At 40.2% G+C, this 16,438-nt stretch overlaps 1 protein-coding gene across 12 annotated transcripts in view; it reads right to left on the bottom strand.

Annotated features, from left to right (window-relative positions):
* Positions 1-16,438, bottom strand: part of TNIK (TRAF2 and NCK interacting kinase) — a 113,235-nt gene that overhangs the window by 40,571 nt on the left and 56,226 nt on the right. For all 12 annotated transcript variants that reach the window (XM_053461004.1, XM_053460992.1, XM_053460996.1 and 9 more), the window contains exons 10-12: positions 11,654-11,829; positions 9,778-9,844; positions 8,885-9,089 (exon numbers count right to left, since the gene is read on the bottom strand). In XM_053461004.1, the coding sequence (XP_053316979.1) occupies positions 8,885-9,089; positions 9,778-9,844; positions 11,654-11,829 (448 nt within the window). The remainder of the gene's footprint in view (positions 1-8,884; positions 9,090-9,777; positions 9,845-11,653; positions 11,830-16,438) is intronic.

Genomic DNA, 16,438 nt, shown 5'->3' with positions numbered 1-16,438 from the left:
TGTTTTTTAAAGAAAAGCAACATATTTCCATTAACATAACATGAAATGGATCAGAAATACAGTGCCGATGTTGTTAATGTTATAAATGACTATTGTAGCTGGAAACGGCTGATCTTCATAGGCGTACAGAGGCCCTTTATCACTCCCATCACACCTGTGTTCCAACGGCACGTTGCATGATTAAGTTTAAGTATTAAAGGCTAACTGATCATTAGAAAACCCTTTTGCAGTTACGTTACAGCTAGTGACCCCAAACTTTTGAGCAGTAGTGTATATTCCATGACATACATGGTATTCGATTATAATTAATATTGTATACTCGATCCACTGAGTTTCTGAACAGCAGTTTCCAGGAGTTTTTGTTACAGCGGGATCCATTTAAAAGTATAAAAAAGGTTTCATTAAAGGAAAGAGAAGTAGAATCCTAAATCAATAACTTTGCAAGCTTTTTCTGCTTTCTTTGTCTAAAAATGGTTATAAGAGGTCCCATAATCAACATGCTTTAATTTATTCATAACACTTTTGCAAAGAAAATAACAAAATCCCTATGTGTAAGGAAGCTACATAAGAAAGCCTGATGAGGATCAATCAAGTCTTCGAGTTTGAGAAGGTACTTATTGAAACAGATTCATTGGATGTATAATTACATGGAACATCAGAGCTTTCACTCAAAGGGAGTTCACTGATCAGCGTGTTGACAATCCGTAAATTCATTCTTATAGTAAACGTGTAAAAAATGAAAGAGAAAAAAAAAAGGGGTTTTCCAACATCTTCATCCAAAATAAAAGGCTAAGTACAGCTAAGTCATTTGATACTTGGCAAAAGTAAATAATGCGTTGTAATGTAATGTTTATTCATTAATAATGGGAGATGGTTACCATAATTATAACTGTTTATAAAGGCCTTGAACCTTGTAAATAACAAATGAGTAAAACAGAATTTGTGAGAAAATGTTTGGATTTACTAATATTCCACAGATTTGCCAAGGATGGTAACTCGTAGAACTTGTCCATTCGGATTCGTACGAATTGCAAACTTACTGAATTTTTGTAAATTCGTTGATTCACACAAAAAGCTCAGAATTTTCGTCAAAAAATCCTGGGTCCACATTCACTCGCACTCATTCAGTCTCTCTCTCACGCTCACTAAATGTTTTCCTGTCGACCACTTCTGTACCTCCTTCTGCATATTCTTTTTTTCTCCCTTTACTTCTCTCTTCAGTCCTTAATCTTCTTTCTTCGTCCCCATCTCCACGGACATAACCCAGCTCTGCAGTGATGTCCTCCCTGATCCGCCAATTGGGGAAGAGGACGTTACCAAAAGCGCCAACTGAGTGCAATACGACAGCGCTTCCAGTGACGCCCACTCTTGATCTTCCAATCAGGGCAGAGGACGTCACTGCAAGCACCGCCATATAGCCCTCAGTTTATAATTGGAGGATCGGGGAGGACGTCACCGCAGTGCCGAGTTAGGCCCGTGGACCTCCTCCGATTGGAGAATCGGGGAGATGCGCAAATAGATGCAGTTGGAAGAAGCGGAAGTGGTTGGCAGAGAAGATACGGAAATATTTAGAAAGTGTGAGAGAGTGAACGAGAATGAGTGTGAGAGAGGGAATGTTAAAGGGGGCATGGGGCAACGAATTTCGTTCCCAAATTAAAAATTACCCCCAATTTTTTGGGGCCCATTTGCACATGTCTAGTAACTTGTACAACTTTTGATAGATGAATGCTATTTTTTGACAGCTGGAGGTTATCCTTGGAGAACCATTTTAAAACAATGCACAGAAACATACAGAGAGGGGAGCACTGTAAAAATATATACAGCCAAAGTCTGGGGTGCTGCTGAAATAACCAACATTTACACACAAAAAAGCAAGCGATTAGTGCACACCCAGCGATTATTATTTAAAAGCCCCTGTCTGAGGCATTATGGGGCTTCTAAGTAGTATTTGCTGGGTGTCCACTGATCTTTTGCTTTGTTGTGTGTATATTAAGAAAACAAGAACAAATAGAAACTATTAGCTGATCAGAAATAATGTGCAGGCTAGATGGGCCAAATGGTTCTTATCTATGGTCAAATTATGCTTCTATATGTACAAGATCTATCCATGACTTCTCCAGCATGGAAACATTTCCAGAATTAAATTACTATGAACGCAAACAGGTGTTTTTTTTTAAAAAAAAAGAGCTCAACTTTGATTACGAACAGAGGCAATGTCCTTCCACCAGAAATAGTGGTAAAATATAGATTTAAAAGAAAAATTAGCTATTACAAAAGGTTATCACTGTAGACAAATACATTGATACAGAGTGACCTAAATCTGTAAATCAGTATTAGTGCATCAAACCAGCGATCTGTTATACACTAACACTGTATTATAACGATCATTTATGCAAGAATAATTATACAGGACAGATTTTGATTTTTACGGAGGATGACTGGAGTTGTAGTTCAAATGGAATTACTTTATAAAAGCAAAACACTTACTGGAACTACTGAAGCAAAACATAACACCTGAATTTTGAGCATAATGCAGACAGCGGGGGACTGCTGTTCAATACGCCTGCATATTTCTCACCATGGACATTCTATTTCCACCTGTTCATATACAGACTGCACTTACATGAGCTCACCACTGGAGGGCAGTAACAGGTAAAACAATATAAATTGCTTAATATTTGGAAAGTCCAAGCACTTGATTTAAAGATTTATACCACATTTATAAAGGCAAATACAGAAGCAATCAATTGCCAGGGTGATTGTTTTTCTTAATGCTGATTGCACCAAACTTCGTAGCTTGTCCAAGAATTGCTCATGTTTTCATGTATACATACGAGTGTTCAACTTAGTAGCTGTATTAAAGTTGATTGAAAATCATTGCGATTTATGGTAATAGGTTGCTGTTTAATACAAGATACAGTAACTGTTAACAGTCTTGGTACTTTATGCATTTGTACATTTTATGCAGATGCACATAGTTGTGTAGGACTAAACTAGAGAGAGTGTCAAGCGGGAAGCACATCTGCAGTCAACTGCAATACATAGTGCATCACAATAACGACAAAGCAGAAACTAAACTCTGTAATTAGCCTAACGAAACGGCTCAATAGTGCTACAATCTAACCATCCTCATCCAATCATTCCCTCTACTTCCACTTTATTCCCTCCTCAAGCTCCTAATAGACTGTAAGCTTGCAGGGGCAGTGCTCTCTTCCCCTTCTGTACCAGTATGTCTTAATGCGTATTAACCCAAGTCAAATTGTATATTGTCAGTTTCTAATATTTAATTTTCCCTCTAATGCTCTATAAAAAAAATGTAATGTCAAGTAAAACACACAAGTTATCAAGTATATTACTTTTTTGAGATGAATTATTGTTTTAATTTTGATAATAAAAGCTATGTTTTAATATGTATAATCCGGATGTGGCATTACCAACACTATTAATTTATTAGCTATTTTGTTAGTTACAATGCATCGTCTACATTGAATCCGTCGGGTGACAGCGTAAGCTGCCTGTCTGACTGTTAAATGGGCACTCCAGCTATCATACGCACTCTAATGCATTTAATAGCTACGTGGTCCCTTTACATTTCCGAGGCATCCCCTGCAAGGGGGGTGGATCTGCAGAACCCCCCATATGCATTCGGCCCTTTCTTCATCCATCAGCTATTTGCCATGCATGAGGTGTGTTCAGCCAAACATCTTCTTGCACATGATATACATACGGCCAGTCAGCTTCAACGCCGGCTCAGCAAACACCATGGGCTGGGGGTTCTGATTGCAAGAGGCGCGTTTTATCGCCACTGACTGGCTGCTTGAAGCAGCCAATCAGCACCAAGAATCATCGGACAGCGGAGGAGGAGAGCAAGTGCTTTATCACCTGACATCCTTTTCTATGAGGCCAGAATGCTTGGTGAGAAAAAAAGTTTATCATGGTTTTCTACAGCCCTTAATTTAAGGACAAGGTCTATTGTACACCTATAGTACCAAAGCAACTTTTGTTAGGGGTGTTACAAGACCTCTTTACACAATTCTATTTTTATGCTTCTCATGGGGTCACCTGGGATAAGGCATGAAGGGAACGTCCTCTAAAATTGTGTTCCTGGGTGTTAACAGTGCTGCAGTTCTGATTTTCATCCATGATGAACCAGGTACATCACTGGTCATATGGGAACAACTTCTCATGAAGGTGTCAAAGTTACAATAAATTTGTATAAAACACAAAATGTTTACTCCTTAAATGTGGAATTAAAATATGTTTATTCGTACAAACACCTTCTAAATAGCCATCAACAGGTAGCATTTAAGAAGCCTCGATAAAGCCCTGTTCCCTAGGCATGCCTGTAACCACAACCCCAAAAAGAAAGGTTTGGAAGTATGAACAGGTTTACACGTAACCTCGGCGAGTGAAAAGTTAAGATTAGATGAGAATAGTACAGAAACGGTAAGATGTCTTAACAAGTAGCTTCCACTTTTCTACTTGACAAATGATTAAAAAACTACTTGGGCAAGATAATATTTGGGGCCCAGGGACCTCTTTATTTCATCATTATACACACATCTGTATTTAAGTAGTGACCTCATCCAGATTACACAGGCCTGCAGTGGTCCTCAAACACTTTGTCAGAAGACCGCTTAAGAAAGCTATTGCACCGCAGAGACTCAGCTCTCACATTAGAAAGTCTTTCTTCACTGGGATGGTGATGGTGGGATCGCATTCTGGCAGATAAACATCCTTAACGTAAGAAAGTCACGGGCCAAATTAGGTTTAAGGCTTTCACAGGAAGAAACGTGGAGAGAGCACAAGGGCCGAAAACAAGTTGTGGTCTAATCGCGGACATCGGGGTCACTCTAAATCACGAGCTCTCATTTTCATTCCAATAAACATTTCTGATGTTTTGCTGATTTTGTGGTACTCAAGTAATTACTTAAAAGCAAAATAAAGGAAAAAAATATTTTTGACTTGCTTTAAAGTGTATATATGATGCAAGACGTTGTTTAATCTGCAGATTATCCAAGGCTTTCAATTTTTTCCTCAGAACAAATTGAAAGACTGAAATGCGGCATATATTCTCCTGACCTACTTTTCTGCACACACGAAGAGAGGTCAGTCTTAGGACAGTATGGTATTCAAGGACAACAAGTGAAAGAGGGGAAAAAAACACATAAAACAGCAGGCAGAAGAAACAGTCTAGAATACAGAAATATAATTTGACATCAATATCAAGCTGCACTTTAATTCTGGAAGCAACATATTCCCTCTTCCAGCATAGAAAGAGAATACAGGATTTAGGGATTTATTCACTCAAGAGAGCTTCATCTTTACTCAATGAAGAGCCAACTACAGAGAACTTTAGCATCAGGAGGAGAACAGTGCATTACACAGGGCCACCTTAGCTATTCTTCCACAGAATAATAACCCCACACAGTCAAGCCTGTTCAGGTTTACACAACCATCGTTAAAATACTAGAATATCAAAAGAACCATTTGGGCATATGTGACGGCCCATGGCGGGTCATCGGCACACTACTCACCTGGTTCACAATGACAGACAGAGGAGAAGGAGAAGTGAGCAGGCGTCATTATGTCTACTCCGTTAAAGAAGACTTCAAATATGGGACTCCGTCAATTGCAGCAGTAAAGGAGTTGACAAGGCTCAGTTTTAAGGGGCTAACGCACAGTATATGTAGGACTCTCCATGCCTTGGCTACTGCAGAGCCAGCAGCAAGTACTCTAGATTACATTAAGATGTCTTTAGAATGGCTCTTTTCTGAAGAGAAAGTGGTGGCATGCTCTAGAGAACCCAGCGGAAGGAGTGTGGTGGTAGTGGGTAACAATAGCCATGGTTGTATTTATTGGTAGTATTTGAGGTAGTATATATAGTATTATTGTGGTAATATTAGGTATGGGTAGTCTTGTTCAGAACATGAGGGTTTAAATCTACATATTTTCCAAATGGGACTGGAGCAGTATCCAAAGCCTGTTTTCTGTTTGGCTGTGATTTAGTTTGGGGGTTTTAATTCTATTTAAGAATTATTTCCCTGATTTGATTTGACGTGAGGTTCACTGCACCCTACTTTAAAGTGCTTAAAATGAGCAAATTATATTTTTAGCCATCCCCTCCAGAGATCTGTGCCTTCCAAGAATATCCATGGTCTCTGACATCATTACTGCGAGTGCTCTAGTTTTTGTTAACAGAAATAACAGTTTATTATCGGGAAGTGTACATAAAAGCCTTGCTCCTTACGAGTGCTAATCGGTGACTCAGTGGTGAAGTAGTTGCATAAACATTTACGGGTGACACCTCATTGCTTCGCTTGCCAAATCAGTGTTGCGCTTGTTGTATTACAAACTGTGTGGTTTGTGTTTCCTTCCTATTGTAAGCTAGTGGCTTTTGGCTGACTTTTACGTCGTGTGAACAGACACACGAGTTTGTCACTTTATGCACCCCAGCTGAGGAGGATTACAACTCCTATGACGCCGAGTCAGGGTACATGACTAGTTTCCTGGGATCAGTTCGGATATATATCCACTATTCTAAACATCGCTGGGTACACACATATATATATATATATATATATTATACACATACATACACCTAACTATACTACACCCCACAAACAACGAGGGACAGACCCACTTAAATAGGCTTATAGTTCCCAGGTAAAATGCACCTATAGATCACCTATCGCTGGAAAAGGTGCATGCGTTTGCATTAACAGACTCAACAGGCCGTCGGTTCTCTGTTGTGTCAGTCACCGACAGCCTCCATAGGGGAGGATGGTGGCTCTGCATGGTAACACTTTGCAAACAATGTCTGTTTCACAATGGTAGCCGTTCATTTTCAAGGCAATCTAGGAAACTAAATGCACTGCATAAACCGAGAGACTTATTAAATCAAGGACATTGTTCAAGGTCACAATGGAAATCGTGAGCTGCATTAAGGGCACTAAAATCAGAGAGAGGGGGTGGAAAACGAGGCAGAAGTCTTCATTTCTAGATCCCATTAAAAAAAAATAGTTTGCCAATGCACAATGTGCATTATTAAAAATGTCTTATTTTTGAGGTCAACATGATATTCTCAAAACAACAACAACACGAGGGGAAAATGAGGGGGGGGATCCCGATCTTAAGCAGAACTCGTCCTATAAAATAGAAAGGTCTTCTCAGGTTTGTGAAGTTTGGTCACCTTCTAAACATCACAAAAGTAACAGCTCTCCCGTCCTGCTCTGTGGTAATGAGCCATTTTATTTAGTACCGGTCGGGGCCAATTCCTTTTTTGCGCTCTGCCTGCTGTCTGTACTGAATGCTGATCACAAAGGACATGTTGTCAAACACGTGCTGAGCTCACAGCCCCCGCTGCTTCCCGTGTGCGGCTGTCGCTGAAGGGACATGGAGTAGGCGCGCACAATGCAGCAGATCTAAAAATGCCGCACTGATAATGCCTTCAGATAAAGCAGCAGAGGATAAATAGCACATAATGGCACATTCACTAAGCTAAGTAATCTGAAATGCTTTGTTACAGGCAGCACATATTTAACTGGCTCTTACATCCCGGCAGTGTTTGTGATCCACTCCAGAGGCAAATTCATGTATGTTTATGTCAAAAATTAAGGGAGTAGCAGAAGCATTATTAAACATCTACAGACACCAGACACGCCAGAAGGCTTGTTTTTCCCTTAGAAATCTCATGATGCTGCCACAACCAGAAGGGATTCTGGGTAGGCGCATGCAAATACTACCCCCTTAATTTTAAGTGGAAGGGTTTTCCCTCACCTTTACCCACCATAAATTATGTAATGGTATTTCTTGGCTACCCCAAGACTCAAGTATTAAGCCAGTATCCCAGCCTCATGCTGACGAGTCCCATTAAGGATGAAACAGCTGTCCATGAGTGGTGATCTGGCTACTGTACCTCTTACCAGAGTTTTGTCTAAAGGCTGTCTTGTACAGCGGGCAATTACTTTCAAGGGATCCATTTATAAAGTGGATATAGAGGCAAAATGTGATCATTGTAGACCTTATTTGCATGCGCCTACCACAAATCCATTGTGTTTGTGGCAGCACCATGAGATTTCTGTGGGAAAAATAAGCCTTCTGGCTTGTCTGGTATCTGTAAATGAGTGTTTAATAATGCTTCTACTACCCCCTTAATTTTAAGTGGAAGGGTTTTCCATAACCTTTACCGACCGTAATTTATGTAATGGTCAAAAAAAGGGCATGTTGGCTGATGGATCATAATCTGTACCGATGCACAGATTATAAAAATAAAACCACATAAACGGCACGGGGTATATGTTGCACAAAGAGTCTGAAATCAGAGTTGGAGTTGCCTAGTAATTGAGCGCTACAGATATACAAACGGCATTTCTTTTATAGAAACTCACCTTGTATCAGTTTTACACTTTCATAACTGAAACTCTAGACCTGATCTCAAGTTACATCGTGACACATTCATAGCCTTACGATCATGGTTCTGACCACTGAAAATAATGCTTTGTTTTACAGTAGACTTAAACTAAGCACTGTACTGTCCAACACAGCTTGTTCTGTTAGCTGATCAGCTCTTTATTGAAAAACCTTATTCTGTTTATACCATTTCACTTTACATCACCTTTTCCTGAAGCCTAACCTGATGTAAATGGTGACCGCTAGTATAATGTAGGTTATACAGGTGCTACGTCTTCTGCAGCAGCAGACAAAGGAGAGACTTAGTCTTTAAAGGGTGCTGTGGGCAAAGACCCACTGGTTTGGACTAAGGGATAAGATGATAAATTCTTACTTTTTTGTTAATCTACCTGGTAACGAAGGAGTTTAATTCTTTCCTAAGCAAGTTCTCAAGTAAGCGAATAGTGTAATATTTTTCAGTGGATAGTCTCACCTCTTCTAAACGACGTCTTTGTTCTTTCTGCTCTTCAATACGTTTTTGCCTTTCAGCCAGCAGTTGCCTCTTGTGTTCCTCATTCTCCCGTTGCTGTTGTTCCAGCTGTTGGCGCCGGAGTGCTTCAGAACGTTCCTTATTGGCCAACTGCAGCCTCAGAAAGTCTCGCCTGAGTGTAGACTCACCAGGTAGGTTTAAAATTGAGCTGCAGTATAGAAAAAGGTGGACATAATCATTAAAACACACCACACGATCTCAATAGTAACATCTAACAGAATCTTACAGTAAATATATACTAAATTGCTCATGTGACCCATTTGTTTGCTTCTGTAGTCTGGTTTATTGGGTCGACAAAGCCCTCTGTGCTGCTCAATAAGCTGGTTACAAGGCACTGCACTACTTTAAGAGACAGACAGCAGGGATGTGATGTAATATGTCTGTACCTAGCATATGACATCAGAGGGGCAAAGCTCTGGGTCATGCCTAGAGCAGCAACTAAGGTAAATATTTCTCCCAAACAAACATCTAGGGAGAGCCAGATCCTCTAGGGTCTCTTCCGTAGAGGAGGCTCGCTGAAGGGTTCAAGGAGGATGGTGACCAAAAGGCTCAAACCCCACCCCAGAAATTCTGGTTTTAGTCCAAAATTAAACTGGGATGACTAGACCAGATACAGAGTCAGGAGCAGACTCACAACTTTTAACTGGCCAAGGAAAACTCACCAAAATGGCGGCAGGCACACCGGGACAAATATAATTCCTGAAAACCTAATCAACTGCAAAAATACTATTCCTATGGGCCCACATCCTTCACACAAAGGCCATGGGGAACTTACCCGGAGTCATACCAACGATCTTATGCTGTGTATTGATTTCAAATATTAAACACATTCGTACCTTGGCTCCCCTGAATCATTATCTTCTTCCTCCTCTTCACTGCCACTGTATTCATATTCGGTCTCATCTGTAGAGAGAAGTTCCTTTATTTTAATGCGGCCGTTTCATTTGCATTTTTCAATGCTCAGGTTCTCAAATACATAATGTATGCATTTAGAATTTCCCATTAACCCTACTAGAGTTCAGTAGAAGCATGATCGTTTTTTTCTCTGCCCACAAATTACTATCTCAGTAGTGCTGTGCAAATTGTTGGCACCACATAAATAAGACAATAAAAATGTTAAAAAAAAAAAAAAAAAAAGGAAATAAACAATAATTACTCATATAAAAGTAGGGCCCTCTCTTACGTCTTTAGCAGCAGGGTCGGCCTTAGGGGTGTGCAACCTGTGTTGCCATGGCAACAGGGGTACCTGCCCGGGACTTAAATTAAAACATCGGGGGGTTTTTTGTTTGCTTTTTTTTTTTTTTTTTTTTAACTTTATTTAACATCCTCCATGTTAAATAAAGGTTTTTTTAGCCTTATTTAACACAGATGATGTTAAATAAAGTTAAAACAAACAAAAAAAAACGGTGTTTTGATTTAAGTCCCGGGCAGGGGTGCCGAGCGGTCGCTCGTGAAGTTTTCAGCAACCGCCCGGTGCCCCTCACTCTCTGTGACTCCGTCACGGTGCCGGCATTTCATGCTGTGAATAGCGCACCGCGGCAGAGCGGGAAGACTGACGCCTCCTGCTCCCACCGCAAGACTCCGGCAACAAGGTAAGTAAGGATAGGGAGTAGATAATGAGAAGGGGCAGGGGGGGGTAGCTAGTGAGAAGGGGCAGAGGGGGAGATTCTTTTCCCTTTTTGGGGGATGAGGGGCGCCAGAGGAGTAGTCCGCACAGGGTGCCAGAACACTTAAGGCCGGCTCTGTTTAGCAGTATGTGTTAAAGTGTGTTATGTAATTTCAGTTTGTCATTTACTTTCACTACCTCTTATTGTAACAGTACTGAGGATTCGCTATATAAATAAGAGTTATGTAATATTTCAGATTAGGGTTTCAATGTTTTCCTTTGAACGTTCTTCAAATGATAAATGATGATAATGAACAAAATGGCTCACAAAAGGACCATACTGGAGATATTATATTAATGTTATATCGTAAGGATATTAAAAAAAATAAAAATCTTAACGAGTAAGTTAAACATGTTTCTCTCAGCCATTTATCCTCTGGGCTACTGACAGACAAGGGTTCATACATTCAGCCAAATAGAATCTTATTTTGAAAAACCAATAGTTGGCATTATACACATTCTAAACAAAGGCAAAAGAGATGGAAAAAAGGTAAGTAAAAATTGTGGTGCATTACCACTACAGAATCCATGTTATATTTTTAAATGGAAACTCCAGCCATCATATGCACTTTAATGAATATGATAGTTGAGTGGTCCTTTACATATCCATCCATATGCATTTGCTGCCTTCCCCACAACCAGCTCCTTGACTTGTTTCTTTGGCTGAACATACCTTCTACATCTCCTGCTGCCGTGCCCATGGGGTATTTGCACCACATGCTTTAAACCGCGGATCAGTGGTGCAAAGCGGGAAAGAGGGGGCACTGCCACCCAGATCTACTTATCTCCGTCACACAAGTCTCTGAAACAGGGTGGGAGGCATTGGCCAGGCATGTAAATTAGACTTGTTTCTCTGAGAACGTAAGGGAGTCAGATCTGAGCAACAAACTATAATTCTATTTTTCCTCTCGGTTGTGTCCTGATCCCATCATTCATAGAGAAACAGTCAGATTGTTTTATTGATTGTATGAGCCAAAACTGCATGTTGCAGTTACCCCTGCCAATTCATCTTCTTCATAACGTCAGCATATGACTAATCCTATTACCTTTCTCTCCCCTTTTTTTCTTTGTTCTGTCAATGTGATCTTTAAGCTGGATGCGGACCTGCCTTTCATTAGGCTGGTCTCTGATAAAGGGATGCTTCATTAGCTGCTCTGTTGAAGGTCTTTGGCCATGATTCTTCACAAGACAGCTTTCAATGAACGACTGAAACTTTTTAGACCTGCAGACAAAAACATTCAAGTTTATAATAGGGTTTAAAATTCAACTGTATTAGAAGCACATGCCAAACGCAGCTCGCCAAATCTGTATGCCCCATCAAAGACTGGATTATATTACTGGAAGATAACCAGATATGTGACAGCCATGAAAATTGTAAAAGTAGGTCACTTCAGCCCAAGAGAGAAGAGTGTGTTCTCTGAAAACCAAATGCTCAGTCATTTTCCAGGTAATGCTTAATTTGATTGATATTGTTATTGATATGTGTTGATAATTAAGAGTTTTGTTAGTTTTAGATGCCCATTTGTACATAAAACTTACAAAAACATACTGATGTCACTTTAATTATCTTTCTATAAGACATTTTCTTGCCACCTTCCAGGCCAATAGGCACGCCTGGCACAAATTAGGAATGACAACCACATAGATGCACACAAGGGGAGTAGTATTATTAATTGTTCAAATCTCCAGCACCCAAATCTTTTCACTTTTAACTGGAAATGATCCAAATGATCATTTTGCAGTTTTCAGACATATTATGTAAATATTGAATAGACCCAAATTAGTTTGCTGTTATTGCTATACCTAGGAACGTTTCAGGATAAGTTACCCTGAGCTCTCCCTCTTCTGGGGCCGTGGCTTTATGCAGGGCCAGGACTAGCCACAAGTAGGGCAGTACTAGCCACAAAAAGCCTTTGGTGTGAGGGAAAAGGTGGCAGTAAGCGGGCCACATGCCACTCCTTGCCTGGAGAAAAAAATCTTCCATGAGATTTCACGAATGACTATTAGACTTGCCTGGGTCATTCTTATCCATTACATGAAATAACCGGTAATGCACATCAGTAAGAGAGATATATTATTATTATTGAAAAGTCCAATTTAGGGCGTACACTAGAAAGTGTCTGCATAACAAAATATTTTAGTATTGCCAAGACAAACTGTTACATGGTCCAGAAAAGCAGGAAGATTCCATAGGACTTTTTGAATGGTTCCACTGGCTGTATTTCTGATGGTGCAATATAAAAGTATGTTAAGGCTGTGTGCAAAGTAAATGGTAGAAGAAGTGAGTTGTTAATGGAAAGCCTGGAGTGTGTCCAGTGACATCTTGTCTACTGACAGGAAACGTCAGTGACAGCTTTTGAAGCTCTTCCGAACTGGCAGGTGAGAAGCTTCGGCACATGAATCAGTAAGTCATCTGGTGATGACGCTGCCTTTAGCTTTGTATATAATTCTACATGGAGGCTTTCATCTACCATACCATAGCAAAAAGCTTAGGAGCACTGTACTGTTACTCCATTTGACAGTGATGGGGTATGTGGGAGCTTTGCAGCCGGATTACAGGCCTTTTAATATTAAACAGGTGGTCTGTGACCAGACTGTACAAATCTCCTGTATTCCTTGAAAAGACATTGGCCACTTAATGAGATAGCAGGAAATCTGCAGCATCCTAATTAAACGAGTTAATGAAATCCTTAGTGTTATGCCAGGAAAAACAGACTTTTGCACATCTCCCATCGGTTAGGGTAACGCTGTAACAGGGGACAATGTGCAATTATAAACCGCCTGCCTGCAAGAATGCCGGTTCACTGTTGTCTCTCTATGTGCTATGACCTGTCCTTTCGTGGATTGCCTTTGATGGTACGGGGCATGATGTCAACCTGGTGGTGAGCAGATCCCTTGCTCCACCTACAAGGCACCAAGTCCTAGGGCTGCCCCCACCATGGTAGTGTTTTTTCATTGAGGAGCGCTAGTTTGAGATGTCATATCTTGGTGGTTTGTGGCTTAAAAGGAGCGCAGCCTTTTAAAGCATTCTGTGGGGCTAGCCTAGTGTAAATGGGCTGGTTGGGGAGATACAGAGTTTAATAACTCTAATAACCTCTCCAAACAGCAGCGATACACCAGTGAGCCCGATCGCACTACACTCACCGCCAGCCAGCTCCCACAAGAGTTCCGGGCATCTCTTTTGGTTTACTTTCTATAGTTTACTGTGGCATTGCTTATGCGGATGACACCCAGAACACAATAACCAATGCAGATCTGCAGACACATCACTTGTTTATCGCATAGGTGAAAGGCTCTAAAGCAGCTCAGACCAAAATTACAAAGTGCATTGAAACCCATTCCAATCTGCTAATAGCTATTTACAAGCCTCGGAAGAAAATGGGTTAAAAAACGTCATTAAGCTAGTCGGATGACATTAAAATAAACCGTATGTAGTATAATATAGGGGTATCTCGGACACAAAGCACGTGGTGCAGGACCATCTTTCATGTTTTGGACTAAAATCACTTGTTATATACCCTTTGTTTGTCGATCAAAATTATGGCTGGTTAAATATTTCCTTAAGTGGGTATACCACATAATATTTTAGAATAGAAAAATTATATATGTATAATTATATATGTATTATAATTTCACGCACAACTGATTCACAGCCTTATTTTACTTAGATGGTCCATGCAGATATTAAAAACTTATGTATATTGAAATTAAAAGCAATATATATTTGACTATTTTTTTTTCCTCCTCCCGTTTTAATAATCACTGCAGTTTTATTTCTAAAGCGCTAGCATGCCAGGTGCTGTCCCCAGTGAAATGGGAACTTTCTGTTCCGCTCAAAGACTTGGCATCTCTCTAGTGATGAAAAAGCAAAAAGTCGCATACTCAAGTCAAGCAGAGAACAGGATAAGACAAAAATCATGAACAGATGATGGTCTGAAAGGGAAGGAGAATATGGAGGAGAGAGAGAGATGGAAAGAAGGAAAATGCTGATATGTGAGAGGAATGCGGTGAAAGATAAATGGATTGCAGATAATCTGTGACAAACACATTATAAACTTAAGCAAGCCATTAACATTCCTTTTCTCTCTTTATCTACATTTAAAATATGTATGTATGTAATATAAAAATAATTATAGACCAAGTTTGACAAATGGTGTTGTCGCCATAACAATTAATGGCATGATCCAATAAACAGAATAATTCCATTGTTTACTGTAGTGATGAAATCACTTTTTAAAAATTTTTGCTCATGGTCACATTTCATATAGTACTGCCACAGTATTTCCTTGAATTAAGGTGCTCTTACAGCAAGTATGTTTAAAAGCATGATCTTAGCTGATGGATTATCACTGATAAAAATGGGTCTAAATAAGAAGACTGAAGGTGTGCTGTGGTAGCTGGCACGAACAACAGCAGATCCTTTAAGTCCTGTAAGTTGAAAGGTGAAGCCTCCATAGATCTGTCTTGTTTGTCCAGCACATCTCACAGATGCCCCATTGGATTTAGATCTGGGGAATTTGGAGACCAAGTCAACACCTTGAACTCGTTGCTCAAAACCATTCTTGAACCGTTTTTGCTTTGTGGCAGAGCACATTATCCTGCTGAAAGAGGCCAATGCCATCAGGATATACGGTGTCCACAAAAGGGTCTACATGATCTGCGACAATGCTTAGGTAGGTGGTGCATGTCAAAATAGCATCCATGGCAGGACACAAGGTTTTACCGCAGAACATTGCCCAAAGCATCACACTGCCTACGCTTTCTTCCAGTAGCGCATCCTGGTACCATGTGTTATCCAGGTAAGTGACGCACACGCAACCAGCCATCCACGTGATGTAAAAGAAAACGTGATTCATCACACCAGGCCGCCTTCTTCCATTGCTCCATGGTCCAGTTCTTTTGCTCACATAGGTGCTTTTGGCAGTGGACAGGGGTCAGCATGGGGACCCTGACTGCGCAACAGTGTGTTCTGGCCCTTTCTATCAGAACCAGCATCTACCTTTTCAGCAATATGAGCTACAGTAGCTGGTCTGTTGGATTTGACCACATGGACCAGCCTTCACCCCCACATGCCTTAATGAGCCTTGGCCGTCCATGACTCTATTCCGGTTCACCACTTTTCCTTCCTTGGACCACTTTTGATAGATACTGACCACTGCAGACCAGGAACACCTCATAAGAGCTGCAGTTTTGGAGATGCCCTGACCCAGTAACCTAGCCATCACAATTTGGCTTGCCCATTTATCCTGCTTCTAAGACATCAACTTTGCTGCCCAATATATCCCAACCACTTACAGGTGCCATGATAAGAAGATTATCAGTGTTATTCACTTCACCTGAAAAAAAAATGTTCCAAGCAATAACAAATGTTGCAGAGACCCCTGTCTTTAACATAAAATTACGGGGGATCCTGCTGGTCCAGTTAAATATTTACAACCTTCTGTAGAACAAAACTTGCAATGTAAGGGTTAAAAAAATAATTATGTAGTGCAGAAGATACAATCCTTCCCCTTATTTGATTTTTCTGTAGTGCAATTTTGACATGCTGGCTATTCAAGACATTAAAAGGGACATTTCATCTAAACAGTACTTCTAGTAAGTGAAGTGTGTATAAAGAGATCTATACATAGCAATCAAGACAAGATAAAAGAGAACAATTGGTATATGGCGTCAAATTCACACTTAGGTGTCAAGAGTCCCTTTTAATAATGATTTGCCATTAAATCATAATCAAAATTAAAATGTTCATACACTATGTATTTATTATAATGTGTTCTGTTTCCTGCTGTGCATTCATTTTCCAGCAATGTGATTTTTTTTTTTGTTTATAT

This window comes from Spea bombifrons, chromosome 3 (genome assembly GCF_027358695.1).
Source record: "Spea bombifrons isolate aSpeBom1 chromosome 3, aSpeBom1.2.pri, whole genome shotgun sequence".
Classification (NCBI taxonomy): domain Eukaryota; kingdom Metazoa; phylum Chordata; class Amphibia; order Anura; family Pelobatidae; genus Spea; species Spea bombifrons.
The sequence above is the reverse complement of the archived record's forward strand: the minus strand, read 5'-3'. Positions and strand labels throughout refer to the sequence as shown.